The sequence below is a fragment of the Heloderma suspectum genome, chromosome 3 (assembly GCF_057233095.1).
Source record: "Heloderma suspectum isolate Gila_16-S chromosome 3, 16-S_ref, whole genome shotgun sequence".
Taxonomy (NCBI): domain Eukaryota; kingdom Metazoa; phylum Chordata; class Lepidosauria; order Squamata; family Helodermatidae; genus Heloderma; species Heloderma suspectum.
This window is the reverse complement of record NC_139460.1, coordinates 47,706,338-47,734,135: the sequence shown is the minus strand read 5'-3', so window position 1 is coordinate 47,734,135 and position 27,798 is coordinate 47,706,338. Positions and strand designations below refer to the sequence as shown.

General features: G+C 37.9%; 1 protein-coding gene and 1 long non-coding RNA gene across 51 annotated transcripts in view; one reads left to right on the top strand and one right to left on the bottom strand.

Moving 5' to 3' along the window:
- Positions 1-27,798, top strand: part of LOC146349615 (uncharacterized) — a 121,560-nt gene that overhangs the window by 15,873 nt on the left and 77,889 nt on the right. The gene's annotated exons all lie outside the window — the stretch shown is intronic.
- The window catches only part of ZBTB20 (zinc finger and BTB domain containing 20), an 809,278-nt gene continuing 781,635 nt past the window's right edge, over positions 156-27,798 (bottom strand). For 48 of the 50 annotated variants that reach the window (XM_084843086.1, XM_084843082.1, XM_084843090.1 and 45 more), the window contains one exon: positions 156-27,798. In XM_084843086.1, the coding sequence (XP_084699212.1) occupies positions 27,380-27,798 (419 nt within the window). In that variant the 3' untranslated portion in view covers positions 156-27,379. The other 2 variants (XR_014789034.1, XR_014789033.1) reach the window with 2 other exon arrangements.

Sequence of the window (27,798 nt, the reverse complement as noted above, 5' to 3'; positions counted from 1 at the left end):
GCCCAAAGGGGACCTTATCTTGAAGCCTTTACATGTGAAAATCAATATTTTTGTAAAGACTGCAAGATTAGTCTTCAATGTAGTTTTTCCCACTCACTCAGTTATTGATGATTTGGGGGGCATTTCTTTGCTCATTGTATGAAATTATCCAGTCCTCAGACATGTAGGAATTCTAATGCTTTTTTTTTTTTCTACTGAGAAAGCAGAGAGATCGGGTAACTATCAGAATCATAGCACTGGAGTCATACCTAGTGGGTTATGCAGTCAAACTCCTCAAAATTATGCACTGAGGAATGGGAAAATATGGAACTCCACCCATAGAAATATCACTGGTGTGTGTTTGCATGTGTGCAAGTGTATATGCATTATCTTGTATGATGGCTTGCATGTGTGGGCACACACAAAACCATACCTTGCTCCTGCACACATTTGTATATGTTAACAGCCAGCCATTCAGCTAACGGGTAACAAAAAGACAGCAGATAGTATAACACATCAATAAGGTGCTCAAAGGAAAAAAGATGGCTACCACTCTTGGAATGGGAAGCCACATTAAGGTGCTTCAAAAGGTTTTTTTTTAAGTTTAAAGAAGTACAGATTTTTGCACGTGGTGATTGAGAGCAAGGCCAAAAGTTAAGAGATTTCTGACATCTTCCATAAACAAGGACTTTTTGTTAAAAAATCTGTTATTGTTTTGTTGGGTGGCCAATAAACACACACAACCCCCCCCCCCCCAAATTAAAAGGTGCAGAACCTGAACTAGGTCATTTAGACTGTAATATTTTTGCCCAATCATTCAGTTACTTTCATTTAGCACCGTTCCTTTTTCTTCTGGTTACAATCCACTCCTACTGTAGTTATTGAACATACAGAAAGGGCCAAAGTCACTTGCAAGTAGCTGTTTGTATTTGTGATCTGTTTCAAGAGTCCAACAATTCATTCCTCTGCTGCTTCTATGTTTGTGTAAGATCTGGTTTTGTGGCTGTGAAAAGAGAGGGTAATCTCTTTCCACAATTCAGGCTTTGTGTACGTGTGTGAATACACATTTGTAACCACATCATACACGAGAGTATATTTTAACTGGAGATAAAGTGAACTGGGTTCAGACATTAGTGCACTATCTTTCCCCTGTGCATTTGAAACAGTCTCCAATTTTTTAAAGTGCATTTAACATGAAATAAATTGGGCATTTACTTGCCCTTTGGAAAACACTTCAGAAGTGAAAATGTCTGACTCGTGTAGATTTAGTAATGCCAACAGCAAATGGGTAATAGCAAGATCAAATAGGTGGTTCTCAGACAAATAATGTCTTTTCCAATACAGCAACACCATGGGCGACACAAAAAAGGTGGAAGGGATTTGTTTTGAATTTTGACATGTCAGCTTTTTTAGAGTAAATTTGGAGTAATTTGTACAGAGCTTCAGTGACTTCTCTCCCTTCATCTTTGCCCCTGTGGCACACTCAGGGTCCTAGTTTTAAAGGAGAACCTGTGTCTGCAAGATATGTGTGTTTACGTGCCAACATCTATTAGGAATAAGGCACCTAGAAATCTCAACATCCTGTTTACCTCCATGCTGAGATATTGCATGCGATACAGTTTATTCTTAATATTTTACATGTGTCAAAATCAGGTCTTGGAAAAGGGATATAATCGTCAGTCTTATCAGCACCAAAGAGCTCTAGATCAGCACCCTTTGTTTCTTCACACATGCACACATACAGTCATATAGGGAATATATGGATACTTTTAGCTATTAAAGAAACTAAGGGATAAAAGTATTTTTATTACTATTGGATATCTTTGTAAGTTTGTAAGTTATTGCACAGGAGAAGCTTTCTCAGATTGTCTATTAAACCAAAATCAAAGTATTTTCCTCCCCAATCTCTGATTTGGGGATCATATGCCAAGTTTGCAGCATTAATGAGGCAGCTAATATACCCTTCCACCTCCAAGGTCCACAGTGAGATCTTAATTGCCTCCTCTTACATTATTCCCTGATCACCAGGGATTTCCCTTTGATTTCCCTTACCCATTCACAAACACATGAGATGACTAGGAAAGCACAGAATGTAGCAGAAGAGTATAAGAGGAAAGCAAAGAGGCAGCAAGGCTCTGGACTGGACTGAATTATAGTAAGGGAAGCACAAAATCGTGAAGTCTAAATATATTTGATCTTTAGGCGAGACCTCAGAATAGCTTGAGGATAAATAAATATTTTAATGAAAACACCACAAAATATGGGCAAAAAAAGGATTGCCACTTTTAGTGGTGCAAGTCTTATAAGGCCACAAACTGGGCAAAAGGTATGAACTCCAAGTATGAAATTTTCACTGGGTTACAGTGGAAATGGGAGCAAAATGCCTCAAGCCCTTTAGTGTTAGTTTTGGATAAGTTGAGTTGTGTGCACAGGGGTTAGGAAAGATGTTTCTCTGGGAAGACCTAGACATGGATATGAAGAGGGAATTAATTGCCACAGCTTCCACAAGTCATTCTGCTGGGCACTAACAGAACTTCTGACAGTGTCCTATGTCTCTTTTATATATAACTTAAAGGAAGGGCAGGAGGTTAGTTTTATTATAAAACAGAAAAAGAAGGCACATGATTTTACTCAGTCTTGGCTGAACTCAGGTTTGGAAAACAAGGACAGTTTTGCTGGAAGGTGGAAAAGTGCTCATGGGAGCAGATGCCCTCAGAAGAGAATTCTGGAAAGGATAGAACAATGGCAAGAGACTGAAGGAGTCAAAGATAGGAGAAGAAAGGGAAGTGAAGGGGGAAATGAAGACCACTCTTAAGCTTTCTATTTGCTTGACATGCTCAGAATTTGGCAGTGTTCTATGTCAAGAATGGAAAAGATTTTGCTTGGCCTTGAACATAGCCCAGTTACATATCTCCAGTTTATGGTGTTATGACTGTTGGTGTCTCCCTGTTCCCTTCCTTCCCACCAAAGGAGCATTTAGATCACAGCTTTGGCCTTCCTAGTTCAAGCATTCCCATTTATTTCTTCGAACATTGACAATGTATGAAGAAATTATTGACTGCAAATAAAGAAATTATTGACAATCCTCAGGCTTTGCCTACTTTCTTTAATTAGAAAACCAGCATTTAAAGCAGCCCTTGTATTGTCCCATCAGTCACAGAGTGCCAGTGAAAATGGGCCTGATGCTTGAAATAACTTCTCTCCCTTTGTTATGTATTTGTAATCATTATAATACCCAGGAATTCAAATGGCTTGTCTGGTCACAACAATTTAGTTGGCATTACCAGAAAGTACTGGGACATGCAATAATGTGAATCCGTCATGGAAACCTTCTACTCATTAGAAAATATAAACTAGGAAGGAGGAGAGATACATGTGGGGTGATTATGTACAGGAGATGTAGAAACTCTTTTGACCTTTGGTTTCCCCCCCTCAGACTTTGAAGTTTCATATGTTGCCTGTACATCTACTACTGTATTCACCTAACTTAGTCACCCTTAAGGTAGAAGGAGGGGAAATGGGGTTACCAACAGCTTGATGAAGACACAGGGGTAGTACACAAAGTCACAGTCCAGTGTTTTAGACATTTCATAAATAGCTTAAAAAAAATAAAACAAGAACAATCCCTTTACTTCCTCATCTGAAACAAAATAAACAGCAGTGGATACAAACTTCTTGTAACAATTACAAAAGAAAACAACAATACAATCCCCCAACTTTTAACACATCATTTTTTAAAACTCAAGACTGCAGCATATCCTTAAGGGCAAACTTTTCAATTATTTTTTCTTTCTTTTCTTTTTTTAAATAATGCTTTCACCAAAAAAATCCACAAAACAGTCTTGTACCAAGAAAATGCATTCAAAAATAGAAAATATTACACAACAAAAATATGTACCCTTCCTTTCCAAAAAGAGTCTTCACAAAAATGTAGAAAAGATTCCAACCATTTGTTGCTTTCCTAAACATGTAACCTTCAACCTAGGGCACAAATATTTATTGATTTAATTTTTGCATAAAACATGGAAGATATAAACCAACTATTAAGATTGTGTAGTTAAAAAACAGCCAACTTCCCCACTCTGTTCCACATATTCTAAGAACAAAGTAAAAAAAAGCCAATGATTAAACAATATATTTGTGAGTCAATGGGTTATGAAATTACTGATAGGACCCAGATACAGTGACATGAGGGGAAAACTGTCATTTAAAAATAGCAGTTTATATATTATTTCAATGTCTATCAACTCCACTGTCCTAGATTGAGAGAAACAAGGAAGAAAGGGGGGAATCAGGATTAATAGTCTACAGGGAGAACTGGCTGATTTCACTTACTAAAAACTTTGTAGCCATATTTTAAACAATGGAGAGGGCATTCCCATATACCCTAAAAGTGCAAGAGCAAAGGATATTTTCTGGATCACAGTAGTCAAATATGAGGAAGTCAATTTTCTATCAAGGACAGAATCTCAAATTAAAATCAAGTCATATCAGTTGGTAGCGGGATATCTGATACTTGATAAACAAAAGTGGGATGCAAAAGAAGGAAGTCATTTCTACAACACATTTTACCTAGACCAAGAAAACTCTAGTGGATATTATGTAATACTGAACTTTACCTTATTGTTATTAAAATGACTGTGATGAAACTGTTAAAAGTGAGATGTCCGATTGCAAACTAACATGTATAACCAGTTTTGCATCACCTCATGTGACTCGCATACTAACATATTTATGTCTTTTTTACACTACAGCAGATTTTTTTTAATAACCTTTCTGGTTTTAATTATTGGAGCACATGCTGGTTCTGTCACTGCAAACTTCCAGGACAGTAAGGTAGGGTTGGGACTAATAAGGCTGTCCAAAATATGGGAGTTCATATTTCTCACCTCTAGTGCTTTGGATACTTTGCAAAGGAGGCATAAAAAGAATGAAAAAGGGGACGTTGTTTAGTCTGTTCCTTAAGTTAGTGTGCATTTTCCTTTTAAAAAATTAAATATTTTCTAATTTCATTTCCAGTGCATCTCCTCCCTACCCTAAACAGAAAGACTATTTCACTCATCCTTCAAAAGGAAAACCCTAGATTTATAAAGATACAATACTATAAAATCAGGTATTTAAAAAGAGAATACAATGTGCAAAAGCAAAGCCAAAAAACAAAAATAACCGTACAAACATAGCAAGAATGAGATAAGAAAGCTATCTAACCCTCCATAACTGGGTGATTTGTACGCATTGGTTAAGAAATGGGTAAGGCTATTTGAATATTTCTGTCTCAGCATAGTTAACCACTGCTCCCCTGCTTCCTGCTCATTTACTGTGTCAGATTTTCACTTTTTTACTCACTGGCCTTTTAGCTTTTGAAATTAAAATGAAGATCTTTTTTGGTCTACAGTAGAATTACATATTAAAAAATAACAGATATAGGAAACATTTTACCAGTAGATGTATACTATCCTACCTGTGTGGAACAAATAGACTCTTTTGAACAATAAACATATTCAAGAGCATAACCACCTTGGAACAAAAGCCATAGATTTGTATAAACTCCTAATATGCTCAGCCTGGTTTCAGCTACACTTTTAGAGGTTTCTAAAAATCAGTCAAAATTCAGTATGGCCACTTATTTGAAACAAAAGCAAATGCCCACCACTGACCACTTAAAACTGTGCCACTTTAATGTAAATTAAACTGCCACTTTAACGTACAACAAAAATTAAACAAGATTTCTCAGTACATTATGAATCTTGGGCATTTAAGGAGAACTTAGAGGACCATGAAGATCAAGACCTCTTCAAGATCTGTATTCAAGCTAAGTTTGCACTAGACACTGTGAGCATGTAAGACATCCTGGCCTTCTCCTTTAAGAAAAAACAAAGTAATCAGCACAAAGGAATGGTCTGGATTGAGATGTAATGCTGTTAACAAGCACAATCTCTTTATTTTTGAAAAGTTGGACTTCAATCATTTTTTCACTGGTGTTAAGATAGCACTAAAGATGCTCAATCAATTCTAGGATAATTAATTAGTGGGAAAGTATTTTCCTAGAAGGCTAGTTAGGCAGATTTATCCCTCATCTCTTCTAGTATTCACTGTGCAGTTTTTGTTGGTTTGGAATGTCTGGAACATAAGTGTACTCCATGACAATTAAGATACCAAATGCAAAGTAAGAACAAAGTTGTGCCACACATTTCAGGGTGGAAGGATACTGTCCAAATACTTCATCAACTAGTTGGAAAAGGAAATGTACAATTCACATGTACATTTCTAGTTAATAAAAGATAGTCTTCCTTAAATCTTTTTCCTTGGAGCCAAGTTGAAATACTGTACTAGTTAGGCAGGATAAAAGATATGGGGTGATGACTGACACAAGGCAATGGCATTAAAAATGCTCCTTCTCAGTAATCTAGATCGATATTCATCCTTTGCTAGAGGCTGCAAACCTTTTCCCCACTGAACTGGATAAAATCAGCACTACCCAGTTCATGTTTATGGAGTCCCAATGAAATAATAGGGAAGAACGAAATATTTTTCCAAAGGAATGATTAACATGCATAACAAAAGTCTAGGCTATATATTGTTGATTCCAGGCCAATATAACCCTATTAGACCTGATAGCCAGGCCATGACTCTCCTGAACAATGATGTAATCTAAAATACTGACCACCTCTCTTACTTCCAAAAGCGATTCAGAGATGACTTGGAGACTTGCCTGATTAAATAAAAGTACTGCAAGATGGCATAAAATCCAGACCATTTCCTTCCTCTGCTGCTTGGTCAGTAGATTTATAATTTACTGTCAAGTATGCTTATATTTTATTAACAAAGCTCTGTTAGTACTGTCAAATGATTATCTACCCATTTGATATACTGGACTCCAAATTTATGCTTATATTGAAAGCAGCAAAGAACATCACTCAGCACAAGTGTTGAGTTGGAAGATTATTTCCAACCGAATTAACCTAATGTAGGTGCAGTGCTTGCACTGTGATGCCTCATACTCCTACTTTGTTAGCCTTTTTATAATGGATATGTTATTATGTTTTTAATAATGACTGTTCTGCTATTTCTACTAGTCTGATCCTACAGTGTGTAATTGCATCAGGAAGGATCTTGAGCTTTTCACTGTTCTTCTGGGACCCCAGGTGCTGTCCCAGCTAGAGATAGAATGACATATGGAGTCGGCACCCAATGAAATTTCCTTGGGAGGACATAGTAGATTGGTTTTATTCATATCAACGAGATGAATACAGGTGACAATTTACCAAGTGATTAACTTGCGACACTGTTTATATATATGCTCTTGGTAAGCCAGCAACAGTGCCAATAGGGACCAGAAAAAACAGTTGCTATAAAAGGCTATTAAGCCAGCTATTTATAGCATCTTGACAGCTGGTGAGAAGAATTTTACTGCTTCCATTTCCTTTGATTTCTGATTGGGTGTGGATGTGTGGAAAAATTCTCACCATTTGGCAGAACATTCTACATAAATTGCTTACCAAGTGGTTATTTGTACACTGTGACAAGTTACTATTTGGTATATGTCTGACTGTGTTCACCCTGACTGATCATTGTATTTGAGATTGAAAATAAATTTTTAGCCAGACTGACGAGTGGCCCTGGGATGTTTTTTCCCTTCACTACAGTGTGTGGCTTGGTTTGATTGCTTGAATCATCTGAAACTATCAGTTGTGCATGCACTTTCTGTCTGCTTGTGTGGCACACTGTGGTCTATGTTGCATAGGAGGATCTGTGAGATGCTGCTGGTTGGCTAGTTCTGCCTTTTGGGCAAGAGGCTGGACTAGATAGCCTTTTGGTCTCTTCCATCTCTATGATGCTAACTGAAAAGTTCTTTTAAGTTTTTCAAACTGGTAATTTATTAGAAACGTTTAACACCTGGAAGCCATTTTTCTACAGGATACCTCTTATGTTTCTGCTACAGTGCTATTTTGTTCAATTAATGATAGCAAGAATGTCTGTATTTCCACTTTAGTGGAAATATGGCTGTCTTCTCCACTTGAGACAAGACTTTCGGTTAAGCTATCAGTGTCCATAAGTGCAGATTGTTATGGAGTAATTCTTTTCTATCTTGCCAGCTGAGATTGCATCTGAATCAGATGTTTGCTCCTACCCATTTCTCTGCCTTTTCTCTTTCTCCTTTACATTACCCCTACATAGGCCTTCTGATCCCATAAATACATTTCAGTAGTGCAATACAATGCAGTCTTAGTGCAAACATAAAAAGCCTTATCCAAAAGTAAGGAAAATGCCTCCCTCCCTCCAAGTATTACAAACATCCAAACTAAAGTAGGAGTTGCAGTCTCCCAGCCGCTCTGTCATACACCTCATCTTAATTCCTGTTTCTTTCTACTCAACTCATGGTCATCATTCCATCTTCTTTCTGTAGTATTTTTAGAAGAAGCCCCTTCATTTTAAAGATGGAAAATATATGAAGCCTAGGAAGACATCATAAAGGAGTGCCACGTGGATGGGAAAACTGAGTGGATAAAGCAAAGATCAGTAGTGGTTCTGTTAGATGGCTCCATTGCAATAGGTGTATATATGAAATATAGTTCTTCTGTTCCCAAAACACAATTTTTAACAGAGCCCATTTTAGGGATCTACAGTGCAAACAATTCCTTAAAAGAGCAATTCTCAGTAGATATCCTGTAACAAACAAAAATGAACCTTGTTTATAGATCTCTCTTGGGCCAGAACTACACATTAGTTAACTAAATGGTTTGCACTTGCATGTTTTAAAAATAGGAGCTACAAGGCCCCCCTCAATATGGAGTGGGATTGTGGTGGAGGTGGAGTGGGGGTTAACCCTTTCATCCCGTGCTGCAATCCCAATCAAAATCCCCCCCCCCCCCCGCTGCTGTTTGCTCTGGCAGGGAAGCTGTGTTTGAAACAAAGAGAAACCTTTCTCCTAGGACAAATAGCAGCTTTGGGGGAGATTTTCATTGGGATTGCAGTGTGATAGGAAAGTGTTAAACAGCCCTTCTTCACCCCTGCTGCAGTCCTGATCCATATCAGCACCCCATGGATCCTATAAAAAATAAAGATGCAAGTGGAAGCCAAACATTTAAAGTTCCATGTAAACATGCATTATCAATTGCATTTTTCCCAAGGCTCTTTTCAGGATAACAGTGCCAGGAGTGTAGATTATTTTATTATACAGGAAAACAAAAATCTAAAAGAAAACCACAATGTAACATAAATTAAAAAGTACTAGTGGATTAGAAAGTCCGAATTAATTCAACTGTGTTTGTTTCCCCTTTGCTTTAATGAAATCAGAAATTGTATGTTAATTATCAGTAGAACATTACTTTGAAAAGCATAGAAAGGAGCTATAGTTTGGAGATTGTTTCCAGTATTTGAAAGCTTTCAGGAATATGTTTCTTAAATCCATATGGCCATTCATGAAAGGGTGATTTTAAAATTATAGAAGCAGAGCAGGTTGCATTGTGAGCAATGAACAAATACGTAAATACTTGCAAAAAAGGATGAATTTCCTCATTCCTAATGGAACATTTTCATGCATTATATGAATACTTATTGCAGGATAGTGGTTTCAAATTCATTTTTTCCTGATTTTGAAATCAACCAGATGTTGCTTATCTTTTTTCTCTTTCAAGAATGGAACATTTAATACATTCTGCTCCTTTTGGTCAAGCCTGTAACAAGATGCTGGAAACCTATAAAGTTCTCAGGTAGTAGTTAGGAAACAGCAAGCCATTTAAAGATGGAAGGGTTTTATTAACTAAGAGCTTATTCCATTCATTGTCAGATCTGTTTTACACCAGACAGCTTTTGAGTAATTGACTTGGCAGCACTAATTTCAGGGCTGCAATCTGTTTGCTGTGCTTTTCACCTTTTAACTAGTATAACTATTAATTTACAGTGAGATCCAAAAAGCCCCATGTGCATGTTTAAAGTGTATGCATGAATACATTGGTGTTCTCTGGATTTTCATGTCCAGCTATAATCCCTCCTGCATTGAGCAGGGGGTTGGACTTGATGGTCTTATAGGCCCCTTCCAACCCTACTATTCTGTGATTCTCCTCTGACAGGTCCTCCAGTGTTCAGCATTCAGAACTATGGTATCCTAAAGGTGTGGAACCCCATTGATCCTAGCATAGCCATAGTGCTTGCACATGCATCTACTTTGTTAGATTTTTATGATGGGTATGTTATTATTCTCCATCAGACAGAAAAACTGTGTCATCTCCTTAACATGCAATCCTAATGTATGTGTACTCAGAAGTAAGTCCTAAAGACTGTAAATCCTATCACGGGACTTTTTCACGGGACTTATGTCTAGGATTGCAATCGAAATGCCTAATTCAAGCTCTAAGATCACTCTGCAAACCATTTTACTTACTGATTTATAGGTTGTGTTTCTGAGGCATCTTGTATTGCCTCTTTTAAGACTTTTTGCTCCCACATTACATAGCAAATGTCATTATGTAACATAGTTTTAGATGCTTAAACAGTCCAAAATTTAGGATATCTAGGTTATTTCCCCATTTGTATAATAATTACAATATTAATAATCAAAACCTTGCAAGAAGAATGAAGAATTTAGGTGACAAAGAAACAATACAACTTCCTCCAGCCCCCCCCCCCCAACAGATTTTTAAAAGAATGTCTGAATGATAAATCATTCTAGCCTGTAAGATTAAAAGCATAAACTAGTGGAAAGAAACCTAGTAAAATCGCTGAAGATCAAGCAAGATTTCTCTATTTGGATGGCATGGCCTATATTAATTTTTTATTAAGTTTTAGAAATAACACCCTAACTCACATGTGTATTTAAACAACAGCAACAACAAGGGGAGTAATCTCAAACTGAGAAGCCAAAGGGAAGGGAAAGGATGCTTAACCTTTTCCCACTCCAAATCACACAGGACAGCATATACGGATATGAAACCTTGTCAGCAAGTAACAGGGTGGGTGGGGGGTGACTGAGTCAGGAAAAGACTCAGGTGCCTCCCTCTTTCCCTTCCAGTGCTCCACTTTAAATTTCCCCCTTGTCAAATAATTTTAATGCATCAGGTCAAAACTACATGATACAAGCTGAGTCAGAAGGTCCGAATTGTGCACTTTTCTTCACTGAACGCTTGTCACTTGTGCCCAGTTAATACCTTAATCTTGTAAACAAACCTGAGATTAAAATATTAAGGCTTATTTTAAAAACTCAATAGAGTTACCACCATTACTTTGTTTATATGACTTACTGTATAAAACAGAAGTCAGCAAAATTACTTTTTAAGTAACATTGACCATCTACCCTATTTTACAGGAAAGTTTGCTAACTTTATAACTTGATATGGTCATAGAATAAGGATCTATAAATAAAGGCAGAGAAGTCTAAAAAAAACAGCACCTGATTGTGCCACTGATTTTAATTCAAGTGGCTTTTGATAACTATCTGTGTAGTTTTATGATAGCTGAATAGTTTTCTAATTACTGTATACTGGTTAAAATAAGAAAAAGAAATCTGAAGCCCACTTTTTCTGTTAAGACAAGACAGGAATCAAATTAAATATTTTCTGATTAATACGTAGAAACTAAACACAAACATGGTTGAAGAAACACCTAAATATCAGTGAAGATCTTCCACTCTTAACCTGTACTGGTAACAAAGCATAGAAATCCCTTTTATTCAGTTCAAGCTGTTATTGCTCTCATTCTTTGGTGAAGTGCCTCATTTTGGTGAAAGGGTTTCAATGAAAAAATTGCTTTGTTTTATTAAAGTTAGTTCATACAGTTCACTAGGGTTAAGGGTTTACTTGTGGTGTATCTGTGTCTTGAGCTTGTATGCATGCCCTATAATATGTAAAATACCACACAAGCCTACTTCTTTCCCAGGTGATCTGCCCATCCCATATTTATGGTGACTGGATCATGCATCACATACAATGGTGGATGGACATGCACAGGTTCCTGTACTCCACGGCATATAGAGCCTACATTCTGGGAGAATGCAAACTGGTCCTTATTCAATCACGCGTAAAAACCTGGAAGAAATTTTGTGTCCTTTAAGGACTCTTTAATGTTATGTTCAAAATACTCTGTCCCCCCCCCCCCACACACACACACTACACACACTAACGAGGGAAGGAACAAGGGTGTCTCCTAAATTAAAGGCTATGTTTTACAGGAATATGAATTTACAACATACATTTCATCCAGTAAGCCAAATGAATCAATCAGAATATGGAAAGGAAATGAATAATGAGTGATACAGTAAGATGAACTAAGCAAGAGTTGTCTGCATCTAGATTTAATGATATACAAACTAAACTGTCAAATCAGCAACTAAATAAATCCACAAAGCCTGCATTGTTTTAAGAGCTGAAAGTAATAGAGAATAGTTGGTTTAAAGGGTTTCTTAAATTATAATGAATTCTCTCTGTGTATATGTATTTATTCAGAGAATAAACCAGAAATAATAAAACCTCAAAATACAGCTGTGAAAAGCAAGACTTTTGGCTAACCATTGACTATGTTAGGCATGTTTGTTAAAGTAGTTTTCACCAATCAGTTATTTTGTTAGTTTCACTTTCTTCTACGCTATTGCCTCATGAACACACTGTAATGTGAAAATGCAATTTCTAGTGGACAATATGTACAAATTTGGTACCGTCTGGTTTGCAAGACCACTCTTTACTTAAGAAATATAAGCAGCAAACTATATACATGTAAAATAAGCATGTAAAATAAGCACAAAGGCTCTGCAAAAATATGCATTTTAAGGCAATAATGAGGCCACGTCAGCATCAGCTAATAAACCCTTTACAACAGTTAAATGATCATAATGCAAGTGTGTTAAAGGAAGGGCAGGGAATGTTGTTCTTTAAACAGACATCAGAAGCAGATAAGAAAGTACTCCATGATAATTTAGAAGCCAACAGACAGTTTGGGTAGTGTTTTGTGGAAACTTCATGGCTGTTGTCTAATTCAACAGTCTGATTCAGAAGTTACATAGAAATAATGTTATGAATATACCAAGCAATTGATTCCTTGGGATAATCTGACTAGTTGTGGTAGCTCCTTCACGAAAAGGATTTCCCTTTTCCTAAATTTGATCAAGTTAAGAGTTCTATTTGAAATGAAATTGACCATAATCTCAACATTGTGGAAAGAGGTAAGATTACAGCTGCAAAACTAAGATGGTAAGTGGACAGTAGTGTCCATGAGACAACTCATGCTTGATGATCAAGACCAAAATCTTATACAATCAACCCATGCCAATATTCACCACTCAAATACTACTTCACTATGCTCATACCGTTACGGGCATAATCATCCGGTAATACTTGTTCATCTGCTGTTAGATAGATGAAATGTCTTGACCATTGATTCCTACCAACAATTTTGCATATAACGGGTAATTTGATCAAATAGATGCAATCTCTGTTTAAATCAGCCTTTCAGATTAAGTCCACAAAAGCCTACAGAAAGTTTTACTAGCCTGTCTGACCATACACATTTATATTAGCCATTTGTAGGCTAGAAGAAAAAAAGAAGTACAAACTTTGGTGAAACTCCCCAGCATCATTGCCTGAATGTTTGTGTGTGTGCGTATGTGTGCGTGCGTACGTGCAAGCGTGTTTGTATGTGATTCTTATTCACTAAATGCCATCCATCAAGTGGGTATTTACAAACCTTACCTGAACAGTGGATAATAAACCATAGGTAATGGAGTAAACTGGGTCAAACCAAAATAAAAATGCCTTGCCCCGAATCCAAACATCCTATAACTTTTCTGAGACCATTATCAGGCCATGGAATTTGAATCCATCTGTTGAACTGCCATTTATGCTAGAGGGAAAAAGTGGAAATAAGTTAAAATGCTTTCTGCAATTTTCTGTGATGGCATTGCTCTTGAACTTACTCTCGCTATCTAGTCATGAAACGCAGTAAAATTAGAATTGCCCCAAATCTCAGGCCAGAAATACATTCCTGTAATGTTGCGTTGGGAAATGAAAGCAGCACCCAAAATAGACAGTAATTAATAAAACTTAAATTAATTTCTGTGATTGAGGTTACCAAGCAAAACTCAAAATCTTATTATATTAACAGATAAACATATCTGTACCTCTTTCAGTCTAGGCAGATCAATTTTTTTAATCTCAAAAACAAGTAACAGTTAAGCAGAGAGCTAATGAACCTAGGTCGGTCAATACCTTTCTCCCTCCTTTTTCCCTTTATTCTTGTAGGGAAAGTATGGCATGGTATTTTACATCAGCATCAATAGTGAAAGAGGGAACTGTGTCATACATTTTGTATAAGGAAACCAGGGTGAAGCTGTACTTTTCCTATGCATACTTACTTAACTACAAACCCCACTGAATTCAATGGGATTTACTTCTGATCAACATGCATAGGATTGCACTAATATTTGCAGAGAGAAATTATTATTTTTATTTGTTTTGCTTCCTTGACTTCTAATGCACACACAAAATAAATTTTGGCTTTTAATGAGAATAGTGTGTTGCTTCTCTAGTTAAATTTTCATATGTCTTGCTAAGGAAATACAACTTTAAAATAGGGAATATCCATAAAGACAATTCAGAAACTGTTAATATAAAAAAGCAATCTAAGTTTTAGTGTGTTAATAATTAAATGCCTTAAATTAGCTGCTGCATGTGAATGGTGAATACTAAATGTGAAAACCTTTGTTATTCTATAATTACAGGCAGATTCAAAAGTACAAATTAATATACTGTATGTGTAGTGTATATATGAGTATTTTTAATATATATGGATGTGTTACATATTGATACAGAGATGTACATATTGTGTACTTATGTTGTAGTTTTCAGAAATACTGTATTGTAGTGTAATGTAATTAACTAAGCAGAGCTAAATAGCAACTTGTCCTCTTCCACTAGATCACTAGTACTATTTTATTTTAAAACATTCCAGGAAAAAAATACATTTTTTTGTACGTCACTAACGTTTTGATTATGAAAAGACAATGCACAATTTATTAACAAAAATATCCTCCCCAAATGAATGAACAATCTTGTTGCATTCATTTTCATATTTAAATGCCACTAACACAAGGAAACGTACTCAGTTGTCACAAAATCGTCTGTGAAGCAAAAGAATTCTGGAACAAAGAAACCTGCTAAGAGCCACCATGTTTCTAAAAAAGGCTCCTGTACACTGATCTGCTCACCTAACCCACTCAACAACCAAAGAATAGCTTAACTTAGGAGAGCAAGTTCTCAAACGTATGGAGAATATACTTTGACATCACTAAAATATTCCACCACTTCTTCCTTTACCTGATAAAATGTTGTGGTCTGCAAGCTTAAATAGGTACATTCATTCTTGGAAAGACACTGTCAAAGGCTGAACATTGGTTTCAGAAGCATTAGTTATTTGTAGATTAGACAAGATATAAATGTGTGCAAATGCGTGCACACACACAATATTTATTCAATATTACATGGAATAGGGAAAGACTTGGTTAATAGTGGGCTACGAACTGGTAACTGTGACCCATAGTTACCTTTTCTGGTGGCAGCGTTAGGCCGTTCATTCTGATAATTTACTCATCTCAATGCTCATCCTTGTTGATTGTGGCTCTGGAAACATGCTATTGCTATTTTTGTCCCTCACTTGCTTTTTACCAAACTCTTTGATATTACTAAAAACAGTAGAGAAAGGTCACAAGATATTCATATAAAGTTGCATGTTAAGGCCACATGAGAGTCTAGTAGACATGTTTTATCCATCCCTGCAGTGTTACATGTATACACATGAATACGCAGTGGGTGAAATCTGAGGCCTGTTATTAGAATTTAGCTGGGCTATATTTGGGCAAACACCTATTTAACTGCATTTATCCCACTGAAATGGATTAGTTGATCTAAAACATGAACAAATGTGTTAGTATATATGTATCCACAGGACCTGCAGTCAGTGATTTGGCTGGTAACTCACAAATGATGTATGAAACTCAGCCCCCTCCAGCTGTACCCCATCTCTTTGGGCTTCCAAGCTTAGAGTTTCCAATCAGTCACAAAAAAATCCTTTTTGCATTGAACCTTGGGTTGCTGTTGCCAAAATAAGAACATTCCTTATTGGTCAGACAGTGAAAGGCAGGCTGTGGGCTCTGTGTGTGTGAGAGAGGGAGGGAGGAATTACCCAGATTGAGGAAGGCAGAAATTGTGACCTGCTCTTCTGCAGCCATGAACTTGAGCATGCTCCGGGAGACAGTGGAGGACAGGAAGGCCTGGCGTGCTATGGTCCATGGGGTCACGAAGAGTCGGACACGACTTAACGACTGAACAACAACTTCTGCAGCCAGAACAACTATTCCTACATTTTTTGGGAAGTCTCACTAACTTCAATGTGATAGTCACCAAAGGCTACAATACTATGCACACTTACTTGGAATAAGCTCCACTGGCCTCAGTCACACTTACCTCCCAATAAAAATGTGTAGGATAAGGCTGTCAGTCATTTATTGTGAGGGGAAAAAAATCTAGTTATAGCCCTAGGCAAAGGAGTGGAGATGGTGGGATCTGCTGCCCTTACTTCACTCACTCCTTGCTCATTGTCTTTAATGTCAACAGCTCCTATGAATCTGAAAGGGGACCAAGGTAGCCAGAGGTGTGTGTGGGCAGGTGTCACACATAATTACTGCTTCTGCCTCTGGATTACCTAGGTGCAGTAAGTTCCACTATGCACTGACCATGCAACTATCTACCACTTCTGCATCCTTCTTCCTTGTCCAGCAGGGGACAGAGTGAAGGAACTGCCCCACAATCAGTAATCTTTTCACACGTTCTGCATATGACAGAGGAGAAGAAGGGAAACAGCAACGATCTTTTCACTTAATGGAGCCCAGCACAAAGGAAAGGACCATCACATTCTCTATCCTCTGTGATGCAGGGGAGTGGAGGGGGGTAAGCCTTACCCTTTCATTTTTGTGCAGAAGGTGCCCTGAGCAAGTGAAAGGATCAGACTTCTGCACAGTGCTTTCTTCCTCATAGTCAGAGAAGGAGGTGGATGGCAGGGTATTGATGATATAAATGCCATATACTTGTTACATAAAATGACTTTAGATGAATATGTTTCTTAGTTAAAAGTAGTAATCTGAAATATACTTGGCAAGTATTAAAGAGGAGGGAGTTAGATAACTGTACAGTATTCAAAGTACTATTACAAGTACTAATGTCTTGTAAGTTATGAACAGTCTGTGAAAGTAATGGATTAGGTGGAAACCTTCAATGCACTAGACACATAAGAGGCTGAATATTATGCCTGCTCTTCTCCTACATTAGAGAATTGCATTAGAAAAATTGCTTGATTCAGTTGCACAAGTACTAGCAGCATGGAGACTACTTCCAAGACCTATACTTGCAGTTTCAACTGAATTTAAGCATGTAATGTCTAATTATTGCCATGGTACAACTGCATGACTATACTAACTCCTTGGTATAGCAGTATATTATACCATAGCAATAATTAGACATTACAGCAAACCAAATTCTGTCACTTGTAACATCTTACTGCTTCCAATATAGTATAATTCCGACAATGTGAACTCAAGGCAAGCATTGGTCCTTGGAGAGTTATATTAGAAAAATAATGAAGCATTTTAGCTTTGCTGCACCATTTCCATTGTAAAAATAAATGTGCTAACACAGTTTTTATTCCAGATCAGAAGAAAGTAGGTAAATGGACCTTTCTCTTATTCAGATCTATTGGCAAATAATAATTAGATAGGGCCAAACAAGATGTTATGGTGCCAGATCTGTGTTGTTAAAAATGGATCTGTCCTGAAGGTGAGGGGGTGTCCTACAGTCCTCACACATATGCCTTTAAATTGGACCCTGAACATCTGCTTTCTATGTGATGAGAACAGGTCCATGACAAAAAAAACCAGATGTGCCACTACCACATCTGATGTGGCCCTTAGTCCTTTGCCCACATAATTTAGATAAAACCATTGATAAATAATATGACACATCACTAAGTTAGGGACCTGGGTTGCAAAGCTAATATCAAGATAATACCAAGACAACTGAAAGAAGTTACCATGAATCCCAGATGGTTATAACTTATTGTTGAAGCTAGTTGACTGACACCCAACAGGCACAGTGCAGTGCAAATACATAGTAGCTACCTTAAGAGTAGCACTAATACTTCCTAGTTAGTGGACTCTTCACAGCTCACTTAACCCTTTCTGTACTATCACACAGTCTCAAAAAAAAACAAAATATGCAGCACTTCATTCAAATGAATGAACATTTTAAAATAATATATATTTGTGTAGGTATAAAAAATAACATACCCCTCCCTCTTTTTTATTTTAAGGCAGCAATCCTACATAAGGCTGTAATATAATTGCTTCAAAAGAAAATTCCATTTAATCTCACCAACATCTTGGGTATTTTATCACAGTACTAAGTTTAAGACTCTAATCACTGGATAGATTTTGAATAAATATCCCTTTCACTGTTAGTCTATTATGCAGTGCTTCTCCCTCTTTCTCTAAAGATATAATTCTGCAAAGTTTTATCTTTTTTCTCCTTTTACACATTTTGGCTATTTCATGCAGGTGTCATTTCCAAGGAGCAGCAAATACAGGAAGGGCCATAGTTCAATAGTAGAGTACATGCTTTGCAAGCAGACCATCCCAAATTCTATTCCTTGCATCTCCATTTAAAAGAATCAGGTAGCAGGTGATAGGAGACACCTGCAGAGCCACTGCCAGCCAGAGTAGGCAATACTGGGCTTGATAGGCAAAAAGCTGACCTAGTACAAAGCGACTTCCTAGTGGGATGTGGAAACTGCATACGAGTGATTAAAAAGGTTAACTTCTTTTCTTGAAGGGAAGTTAGGAGCTTTCAGTATGCCTTTTTAACTGTAAGTACAGATTCAGTTTATAGGATGTGGGAAAGAACAAAAATAGTGAACTTCTTTACTGTTAGACACTCAAAAAAGGAGTGCATTTTATATGCCGAAGGTGGTCGCTGTTTACCATTGCTTGTCTATAATTCTGCTTTAGTATCAAAACAGTTGGTGCAAAAATACTTTTACTATTTTTGTGTTAATTTTTTCTTCTTCAAATGACAAGCTCACTACTTCTGTGAGTTATTTGATTTTGGTGAAATTGCAACAGGGATGAAACTCTAGCTTTGAATATGTGTTGTAATTTTACTTATTTCTGATTTCCCTAATTACATGCTCTTTAGTCTTCAGAAACGTTAATCATATCCACCCTAAATACTGCCATTCTCCACGTCCTATAACCAAGTAGAGAACTAATGTGGAAAGGAAAACAATCTATTTCACTTTTTGACTTTCACTTCTTAGAAAAGGGGGTCGATCCCTGGGTAACCAATACTGCTCAGAAAGGTTTAATTGCATACAAAAACGTTTTTATATCCATTCCAAACATTATTCTTTAAAAAATGCATTGAAAGTATATGACAGTGTCTTCTTTTACAAGCCATACGAATGGTATTCATTAAATCATCAGTTTTAAAAGATACATGAATACAACATTCAGTTCAAATTCTATTATAGTCTTTGCCAAAAAGTAGAAATTGGGGTAATCCAAATGTGGAAAATGGCATTTGAACTCCTTATATGCCCATATATGCAGGTCCAATTGCATGTAACATCCTGCCACCATCAGATGCCCACTCGGCCATATGTGATACTGTCATGCTAACTAGTGATGTTGCAAGCTTGGACTTGGGAAGTTTGGAGTACCAACTTCCTCAGTTAAGAATTTCTAAGCTAATTATAAGCAGAGCCAAACCCATTCAATATTTGGGCTCAGTTTGGTCCCACCTCAGCACTCCTTACAATTAACATCATTGCCAGGTGGGAGCAATGAAAAAGGTTGCTGCTGCAGTCTTCAGTAAAGCTTGAACATTGTAGCAGCATTGTGGTTGCCTAGATGGCTGGGAAATGAAATTTCCCAGGGATTCTGATATTTGGGATGCTATTACTGCAACATTCTAGAGTCTAACCAAGGCTGCTGCAGCAGTAGCTTTTACTTAGAGTGGCTGGGTGACCAGCCAGATGGGCGATTAATAAATATAATAATAATAATAACAACAACAACAACAACAACTATCTATCGCTGCTGCCACATAGTTTTAGGGATGAAGAACCTGTGGCCCTCGACTTAATTTCATGCTGCCTGCAGAGGTGGGGTGACAACACCCCTTGATTTAAAAAAAACTCCCCACAGGGGGCAGCAGGGTGGGCGGGCTTGCAAAAAGGTTGTGGGAGGGGAGGTCTACAGAGCATACTATGTTTCTGATGACACTGAGAGCATGAGACCTGGAGCTGAATTACCAGAATGGGAAAGGGTTTTGGCAGCGACTACAGGCAAATAGGTATGTTTGAACTGGGCTAGGCTATAAGTATGTACAGGTGTAAAGTTGATGCATTTGTACATTACAACATTCCTACGAGATATGTAATCCATAAGAAACGTGAAGTGTACCTACTTATTTTACATTAAAAATGCCAATTTTTAAGACATATCCACATTTTTTTGTGAGCACTGGAGATATGAATTTAGTATAGCTGATCTAAACAAACCAAATGGCACCCTTGCTGACCCTTTACTGAACCCCCATTAATCCACTCAGTGAACCAGGGTATCTCTAGGTAAGTGAAGATGGTGGAGAAAGTATGGCAGTAAGATATACAGACCTCTACAAGTCATAGGACCCTTTTTCTGGCACGGCTTCCCACAGGGTGGGATGGCCTCAGAGATCTTTTTCACATTACAATATGAGGCTGAAAGTAATGCATGAATTACTTACACTTCTCCCTTTCCATGCATGCTACCCAGCCTGAAAAGGTAATGTGCATATTTTCAGATAAGGAAAAGCTTCAGATTAGAAAAAGCGTTAGTGCAAGTCACCTGTGCATCCACTTTTTCCTGCACATTATATGTGAAAAAAGCACCAAGTCACTAAACATAGGAAGTTCCTGCGAGGACATAACGTTATATTGTCCAACATCATTCCTCTATTACCTAAGTACCTTCTTGTATGAAACGATGGCAGAATGTGAATTAACCCCTTTGGCCGGAGAATAATAGCAACATTTACCTTACATGCAAACAAGTGTTTTTCCCCATTTCTCAGCAAAGACTCTTGGCCTTGGTCTTCTTTATAGATTAAAAGCTTTTAGTGAGAACATTTTAAACAATATAAAAAGGAAGAGTATTTTGGTGCTATTATTGAGCCCTTTAATAATTAAACAAATGGAAGTTCGGTTAAGTTTAGTGCAAATATATTTAAAACGTAAAAAATAAATACAACACTAATTTTCCTGTAGAATTCAGTGCCAAAACAATCATTGGAACCATGAAAGTATTAGGATTTTTGGACTATGGTGACCTTTGGCTATAAGCAAAAAGTTTGTAAAAAGCAAAATTAAGATTCAGAAAAGCTAGAAAACAACTATATGGACAATCTGTACATTTCCAATTATATTATAGGGGTTTTAAATTAAAGAGATGTTATCCAAAATGGGGTTAGGTATGCTTAAGTCTATTGAAACCAGTTGGCTTAAGCGCACCTAATTCTGCGTTGGATTGTGATCATATAGATACAGTGTGGTTATATAAATTGAAAGCTAAAATATTTGAGTTAGAAAAAAAATTATTATAAAGCCATATTGTTTTGAATTTCTGCTATTGTTTTCCTTGAACCATTTGGTACTAACCACAGAGAGATTACAGTGGAATAGGAAGATGAGAGTTCTTGAAGAGCAAACTTAGTGGTTAAAGGGACTTTGTAGAAACAAGTTTGAGTGTGAGAGTAGTCTGATAGATTGATTTCAGTAAGGGCAGACAGCATTGTCAAAGCAGGGCATGCGCCATTTTCTTCAATACTTGGGAGTACTCTGCACATGGATAGAGCTCTCCATCTGCAGAGTAGCCCAACAGAGCTTTGACAGTGGATAGGGACACATTTCCCCCCTTTTCTCATAATACTAGAACCTGGGTCATCCCATGAGCAGGACATATAAAATGAAGTACTTCACACAGCTCATAGTTAAACTATCGAATTCAGTACCACAAGATGTAGTGATGGCTACCAATTTGGATGGCTTTAAAAGGGGATTGCCCAAATTAATGGAGGATAGGGCTATCAACAGGACTGGCCCTCTCATGAAGTGAGGTGAATCTCCAACCTCCAGCAGTGGACTGTGAGGAGCAGCAAATTGAGCTGCTCTCCCCCACCCCTGCCAGAAGGGCCCACTGCTGCTTCCAGTGGGTGCTCTGGAGACCCCCATCAGCCTCTTTCCCACGTGGCATTTGCTGCAGCGGGACAGTGGGGCTGGCAGAGCTCTCTGGAGCAGCTGCTTGCTCAGCAATGAGGGGGACTGCTCTGGAGAGCCCTGCCAGCAGCAAATTTGGGGCTTCGGTGGGGTTCCCCAAAGCAGTCATTGCCCCCCGTTTTGCTCTGACAGGAACAGAGGATGGGTAGCTGCTCTCTGCCACCCACCTCTGGCTCATGCTGAGAATCCTCTCAGCGTGAGCCAGAGGGTAGGCAGGTGATATCCTGGGACACACCTGTACAGGCAATCTCCTGGGACAGCCTTCCCATGCCTGGCTTTGAGGAAGGACCCCTTCAGAGCCAGGCATTTCAGTCATCTCTCTGAAAAGCTGTGCCGGCTGCTTCCTCAGCTGATGGGGTCTTCAGGGAGCCCGCTCACCTGCCCACCCTCATTGTGAGAGATGTGTCAGGGAGGGGAGGAGGGAAGAGCAGTGCGAGTTCTCTCCCGCCTCAGGCGGCAGAAGAATTTGTGCTGGGGCTGGCTATCAATGGCTACTACTGATGATGGCTATCTACTACCTCCAGTATCAGAGGCAATATACTGCTGTATACCAGTTGCTGGGGAACACAAGCGGGAGGGTGCTGTTGTACTCATGTTCTACTTGTGGGTTTCCCACAGGCTGCTGGTTGGCCACTGTGTGAGCAGAATGCTGGACTAGATGGACCCTCCGTCTGATCCAGCATAGCTCTTATGTTATGTTGATTTTATCTCTTAAACTGCAGTTGTACCTATGCATAGGTACCACTTAAATCAAGACCCCTTTATACTGGTTTACATCTGGAAAAGAGACTTTAAGTGTAAATTCAGGAGCCAGAAATCCAGATCAATACTACATCTTTTTGGACATTAACATTGAAATAAATGCAATACCTTTCAAAGGTGGCAGGCAACCCAAACTTTAGGTGCAGCAACATAACTGCCATCTCTCGATATTATTATATTATTTCAAGCTTGTGACTTGAAAATGTCATAAATCCCATTTATTTATTTATTTTCAGTTCATATTTTTACAGGTAGTAACAACCTTCATGTGGTGGAGGAATTATCCAAGTATCTATATTTTCCATCATTCACCTAAAGTAACATGATGCAGGTGGTCTATGTGCGGATCTGTATGAGTAGCCCTGTCTTCAGGAGGGTGGTAAGAACACATTAACGGATTGACTACACATATGAGCCTCTACATGGACCACAGCATTTGTTACTTCAGGTGTACAAGCAGGGTGGGACCTACACTGCTACTTCACCAAGCAAAGCTGTATTTTTGCCTGGAAAATGTCTGAACCAGGTCTTCTTTTCTGATGGGTACTGCTTATTTGAAATTGAGCATCAGGCTATTATATAACAACAATATTTTAATACAGATTTCCATTTTAGAGATGGTATTTGTGTAATTTGGAGGAAGACTGAATATATATAATTCTAAACTGGTTTTTCCCTTTTCCAAATACTTCTGTAGTCAATTCATGGTCATCTCATAGATCTCAGGACTGATTGGCCCTCTTTTGACATCTGAATCAAATTTTTTACTAGGATGTTTTATCACATTCTAACTATTTCTCTCAGTTATTGACACCTAGCTTGTCCCTAAGCTTCATGTGCCTAATGACCTATATAAAACTAATTGAGATATTGCTTAAAACCTAATGAGAAATTCACATTCCTGTCTTGTATTTAATGAAGATGATGTTCTTCCAAAAGACACTGTCATATACTTTTGTGCAGTTCCTGCCCTGCCTTCTAATTTTTTGTGTGTATTTCCTTCCGATGCAGTCCTTGGTTTGTGAATTAATACAGAGTCAATACTGTCTACCCCACTCTTAAACATATTCCCCCAAATTCAAAGGTCTGTGAAGATGAGGCTGCTGTGCAGATGGGCTTCACCATTCACTCAAGATGACAGTTCTATATGTGCATTCTCTTTGCTCAATCAGGCCAGTTATGTGGAATTAACTTACAATGAAATCCATAGGGCTTTCTTCCATTTAATTTGTTTAGGATTGGAATATTATATTTCTGGACTGGTGACTGGGACAGCTCTGAATATTTAAAATAACGTGTGACTACAGGCTTCGGCTCTCTACTATCAGAGGGAGCCCCCAATTTGTGGTGGTGCACGGCTGGGATGGCTGGCACAATGTTGTGGCCTTTGACTGAACGTGGCTGGCAGGCAGTGCATTGTAATGTCGCAGTGCTGTGTCAGAGCCAGAGTTCACTCTTCAACTTAATCTGGTGCGCCAGTGGGGTCCTGGGGGTGGGGTTCTGGAGTGGACCTGAAGAGGAGCCTTCACCTTCAGGTCTGCCTCAGCCCATAAATCGAGGCCCACAACCTGGCAAATCACTTATGCTGCCTCAGTGTAACTGGATAGGATTTTGAAAACTATCTTGTGCAGGTTGCGGTAATAGTTAGCTTAGAAAACTGAAATCTTCATGTTACTAAGTCATCAATGGTATATCTAATAAACTTATTTCATCCCAAATTACAGACACAAAGTACAATTCTATATATGTCTACATATAAGTGTCCCATCATTTTCAATGGGGCTTGCTCCCAGTATATGATTGCACCCTATGGCTGCAATTCCATATATACTGACCTGAAAAGAAGTCCCACTGAATTCAACTGGACTTACTTCTGAGTAAACATACATAGGATTGTGCTGCATAACACCATAGGTTTTCACCATAAGGAATAATCGGTATTTAAGTATCAAATAAATAATAATAATGATGTCTAGCATGGAGGAGTATCTTATAAAATCTAGATTTCAGTAAATCTGGCACCCTGTTCCTGAATACTTTACACTGAGTAGGTTCCATTGGTTTTTATGGAACTTTTTCCCACATAAGCATGCTTAAGAATTGCAGTTTCGGAAAATTTGGTTAAATAAGAGATACATTTAAAATTGATATAGGTATTTCCTCCTTGTCCCTACTTTTGCATATTATTGTTAGATCATTTCTGCCTGGACTAGAAATTACTGTACCAAGATAAACAGGACAAATGCTTACTTGATTTGTTAAGACATTGCTCCAATTTCTGAAAAATTCCTCTAGAAAGGGGAGGAGGTCATCAATATTAAAATAAAATTAAAGGAATCTTTAATGTATATCCTGTCTGCCCACTCTGCTTTGGATGAGTAGAGAATGCGAAGTATGTCCCCTAGCTTTAACATTTTTGCAGCTAAAGAATAGGGAAGATTACTTGTATTCATAAGGAAAAGAACAATTTCGGCATTTAAGTAAATTAGAGAGACCAGATGCATTCCTCATAACTATGGAAGATTATAAAACAGAATAATAGGATGTATAAGATCAATCTCAACAAGTAACCATTTAAGTACAGAAATTAGTTCTTTTCTAGGGATTTCCAGAACTTATGAACAAAATCATATTCTATTATTCCAATGGCTGGATAAGTAATGTTAAAAACTTGCTACTGAAAACTATCTTTCATCTAAATCTTAGATATAAATCATGGAAAAGTCTAAGAAAATTATGAATCCAAATTCAGAACAGCTTTTCAAGTGTCACCACAGGGTGGACAGAATATGATGGAAGAAATCACATATAATATCACCCTACTCCCAGGCTGCTATTCTTAAACTAATAAAAGCACAGAGAAAAACAGCAGGAAATAAGTTGCGATGTATTTTCTCTTCTTTAAAACAAACCATCAGGATCACTCACCCTCCTTTTCCCTCTTGCTATTTGGAAGCAGGATACCTAACCTTAACAGTCTTTATCTACAATAAAATGTGTGTGTGTGTGTGTGTGTGTACACACACACACACACACACACAAATTCACTTATGCAACTGAGCAGATATTAGTGGCAGTGTATGCAAAACAAAAGAAAAAACAAAAATTACTTAACAAGGTTACACTTTTGTTTTTTGTTTTTTTACACAAATACTGTGGTAAATATATTTTTTTTAAAAAATCAGCACTCTATCTGGTAAACACAACTTCTGTCCCTCTATAAAATTTTGAATTAAAAAAAATCTTGAGAACTCTTTTAGTTACTCCCCACCCACCTTCTACTTTACTTTCCTCTCCACAAGAATAAATCTTGATGGAACCTTTTTTACTTTTACCCCCAAAGATTGTGGGAGTGAATCCTTTTCTTGTACCTAGAACACTAGGTGAAAAACCTCTTGAAATCTTCTCCTTTTGCTGTTTCTCTTTGATATTTGCAAAAGTCCCATTGATTGTGCTGAGGTCCTAGGCTCAGCAAAGACACTGAATAAATTACAAAAAAGCCACCTTTGCTCACCTCATTCTTACTTCATTGTTTCTAGCTTTTGATGAAAGATGGTGTTGGTGTTAGTGGGGGAGAAAGAAGCTGGAAATTATGAATCAGAATGTGTGGAATGGAACAGAATCCACGAGAGGAACCTATTTTTCTCCTTCCCCATCCTGCAGGGACTCCACACCATCCAACCCAAACTCCCTTGCCCTTCTCCACAGCCCTTTTTATGATAGCAAGACTAATGGTGGAAACTAATAGGGCCCATTTTCTGTGGTTGCTGCTCAACCATATGGTTCTATTCCACAGTTTTAACTGGATACTGTGAAGTCCAAAGTGGTCAGAACTGTGAATCTGTCCATTGAAACACTGCAAGCGGTGTACTTACGACAGTAGGCCTTGTAGATTTCATAACATATTTCTCTTGTTGTTTTTGTTTTTGTAGTGCTCTTCACAAGTGACAAAAAAGATTTTTTTAAAGTTTTTTTTTTGTAGTAAAGAAGGGTTGTATTTAGAGGCCAGTAGCTAGAGATCCAACCAGTAGATCTCCTGAAGCACTATCTGGCCTTAAGGCCACCATCAAAGGAAGGCTGGGATAATAACTATTCACCCAGCTTCCAGAAATGTAATGTACCAGCAGGCAAAAAACAGTTCTTCATGTAGTACAAAAATGAAATGAAAATAAACAAACAAAAAAGTAAAAATGAAAAAAAAACCCCAAAACATTAAATTCTAGTGCCATAGCTTTTTGTTGTTGTTTCTCTGGTTGGGCTTTGTTGTTGTTCATAACAGAATAGATTTTACTTATCCATCTGAAACATGCATCCTCATGTGGTCATTGAAATGCTCAATTTGGTCAAACTTAGCTGGACAGACAGAGCAGACATACGTGGTTCCCTCTGTGCAGGCCATCACTCCAGCGGGAAGAGCCCTTGCACCAGTGCCTGTTGTGCTAGTTGTTCCATTTGTGGCACTATGCAGAGCCACGTGTCTTTCAAGCAGGGTCTTGTGTGAGAATTTTTTCTTGCAGATGTAGCATTCATAGGATTTCTCCCCACGGTGGAGCCGCATGTGCACGTTTAGAGAGCTCTTCTGGGTAAAACGCTTGTTACAGATGCTGCATTGGTAGGCTCTGACACCAGTGTGAGTCACCATGTGTTTGATTAGGTAATCCTTTAGGGAGAATGATCGCCAACAAATGCTGCATTGATGGGGCTTCTCAC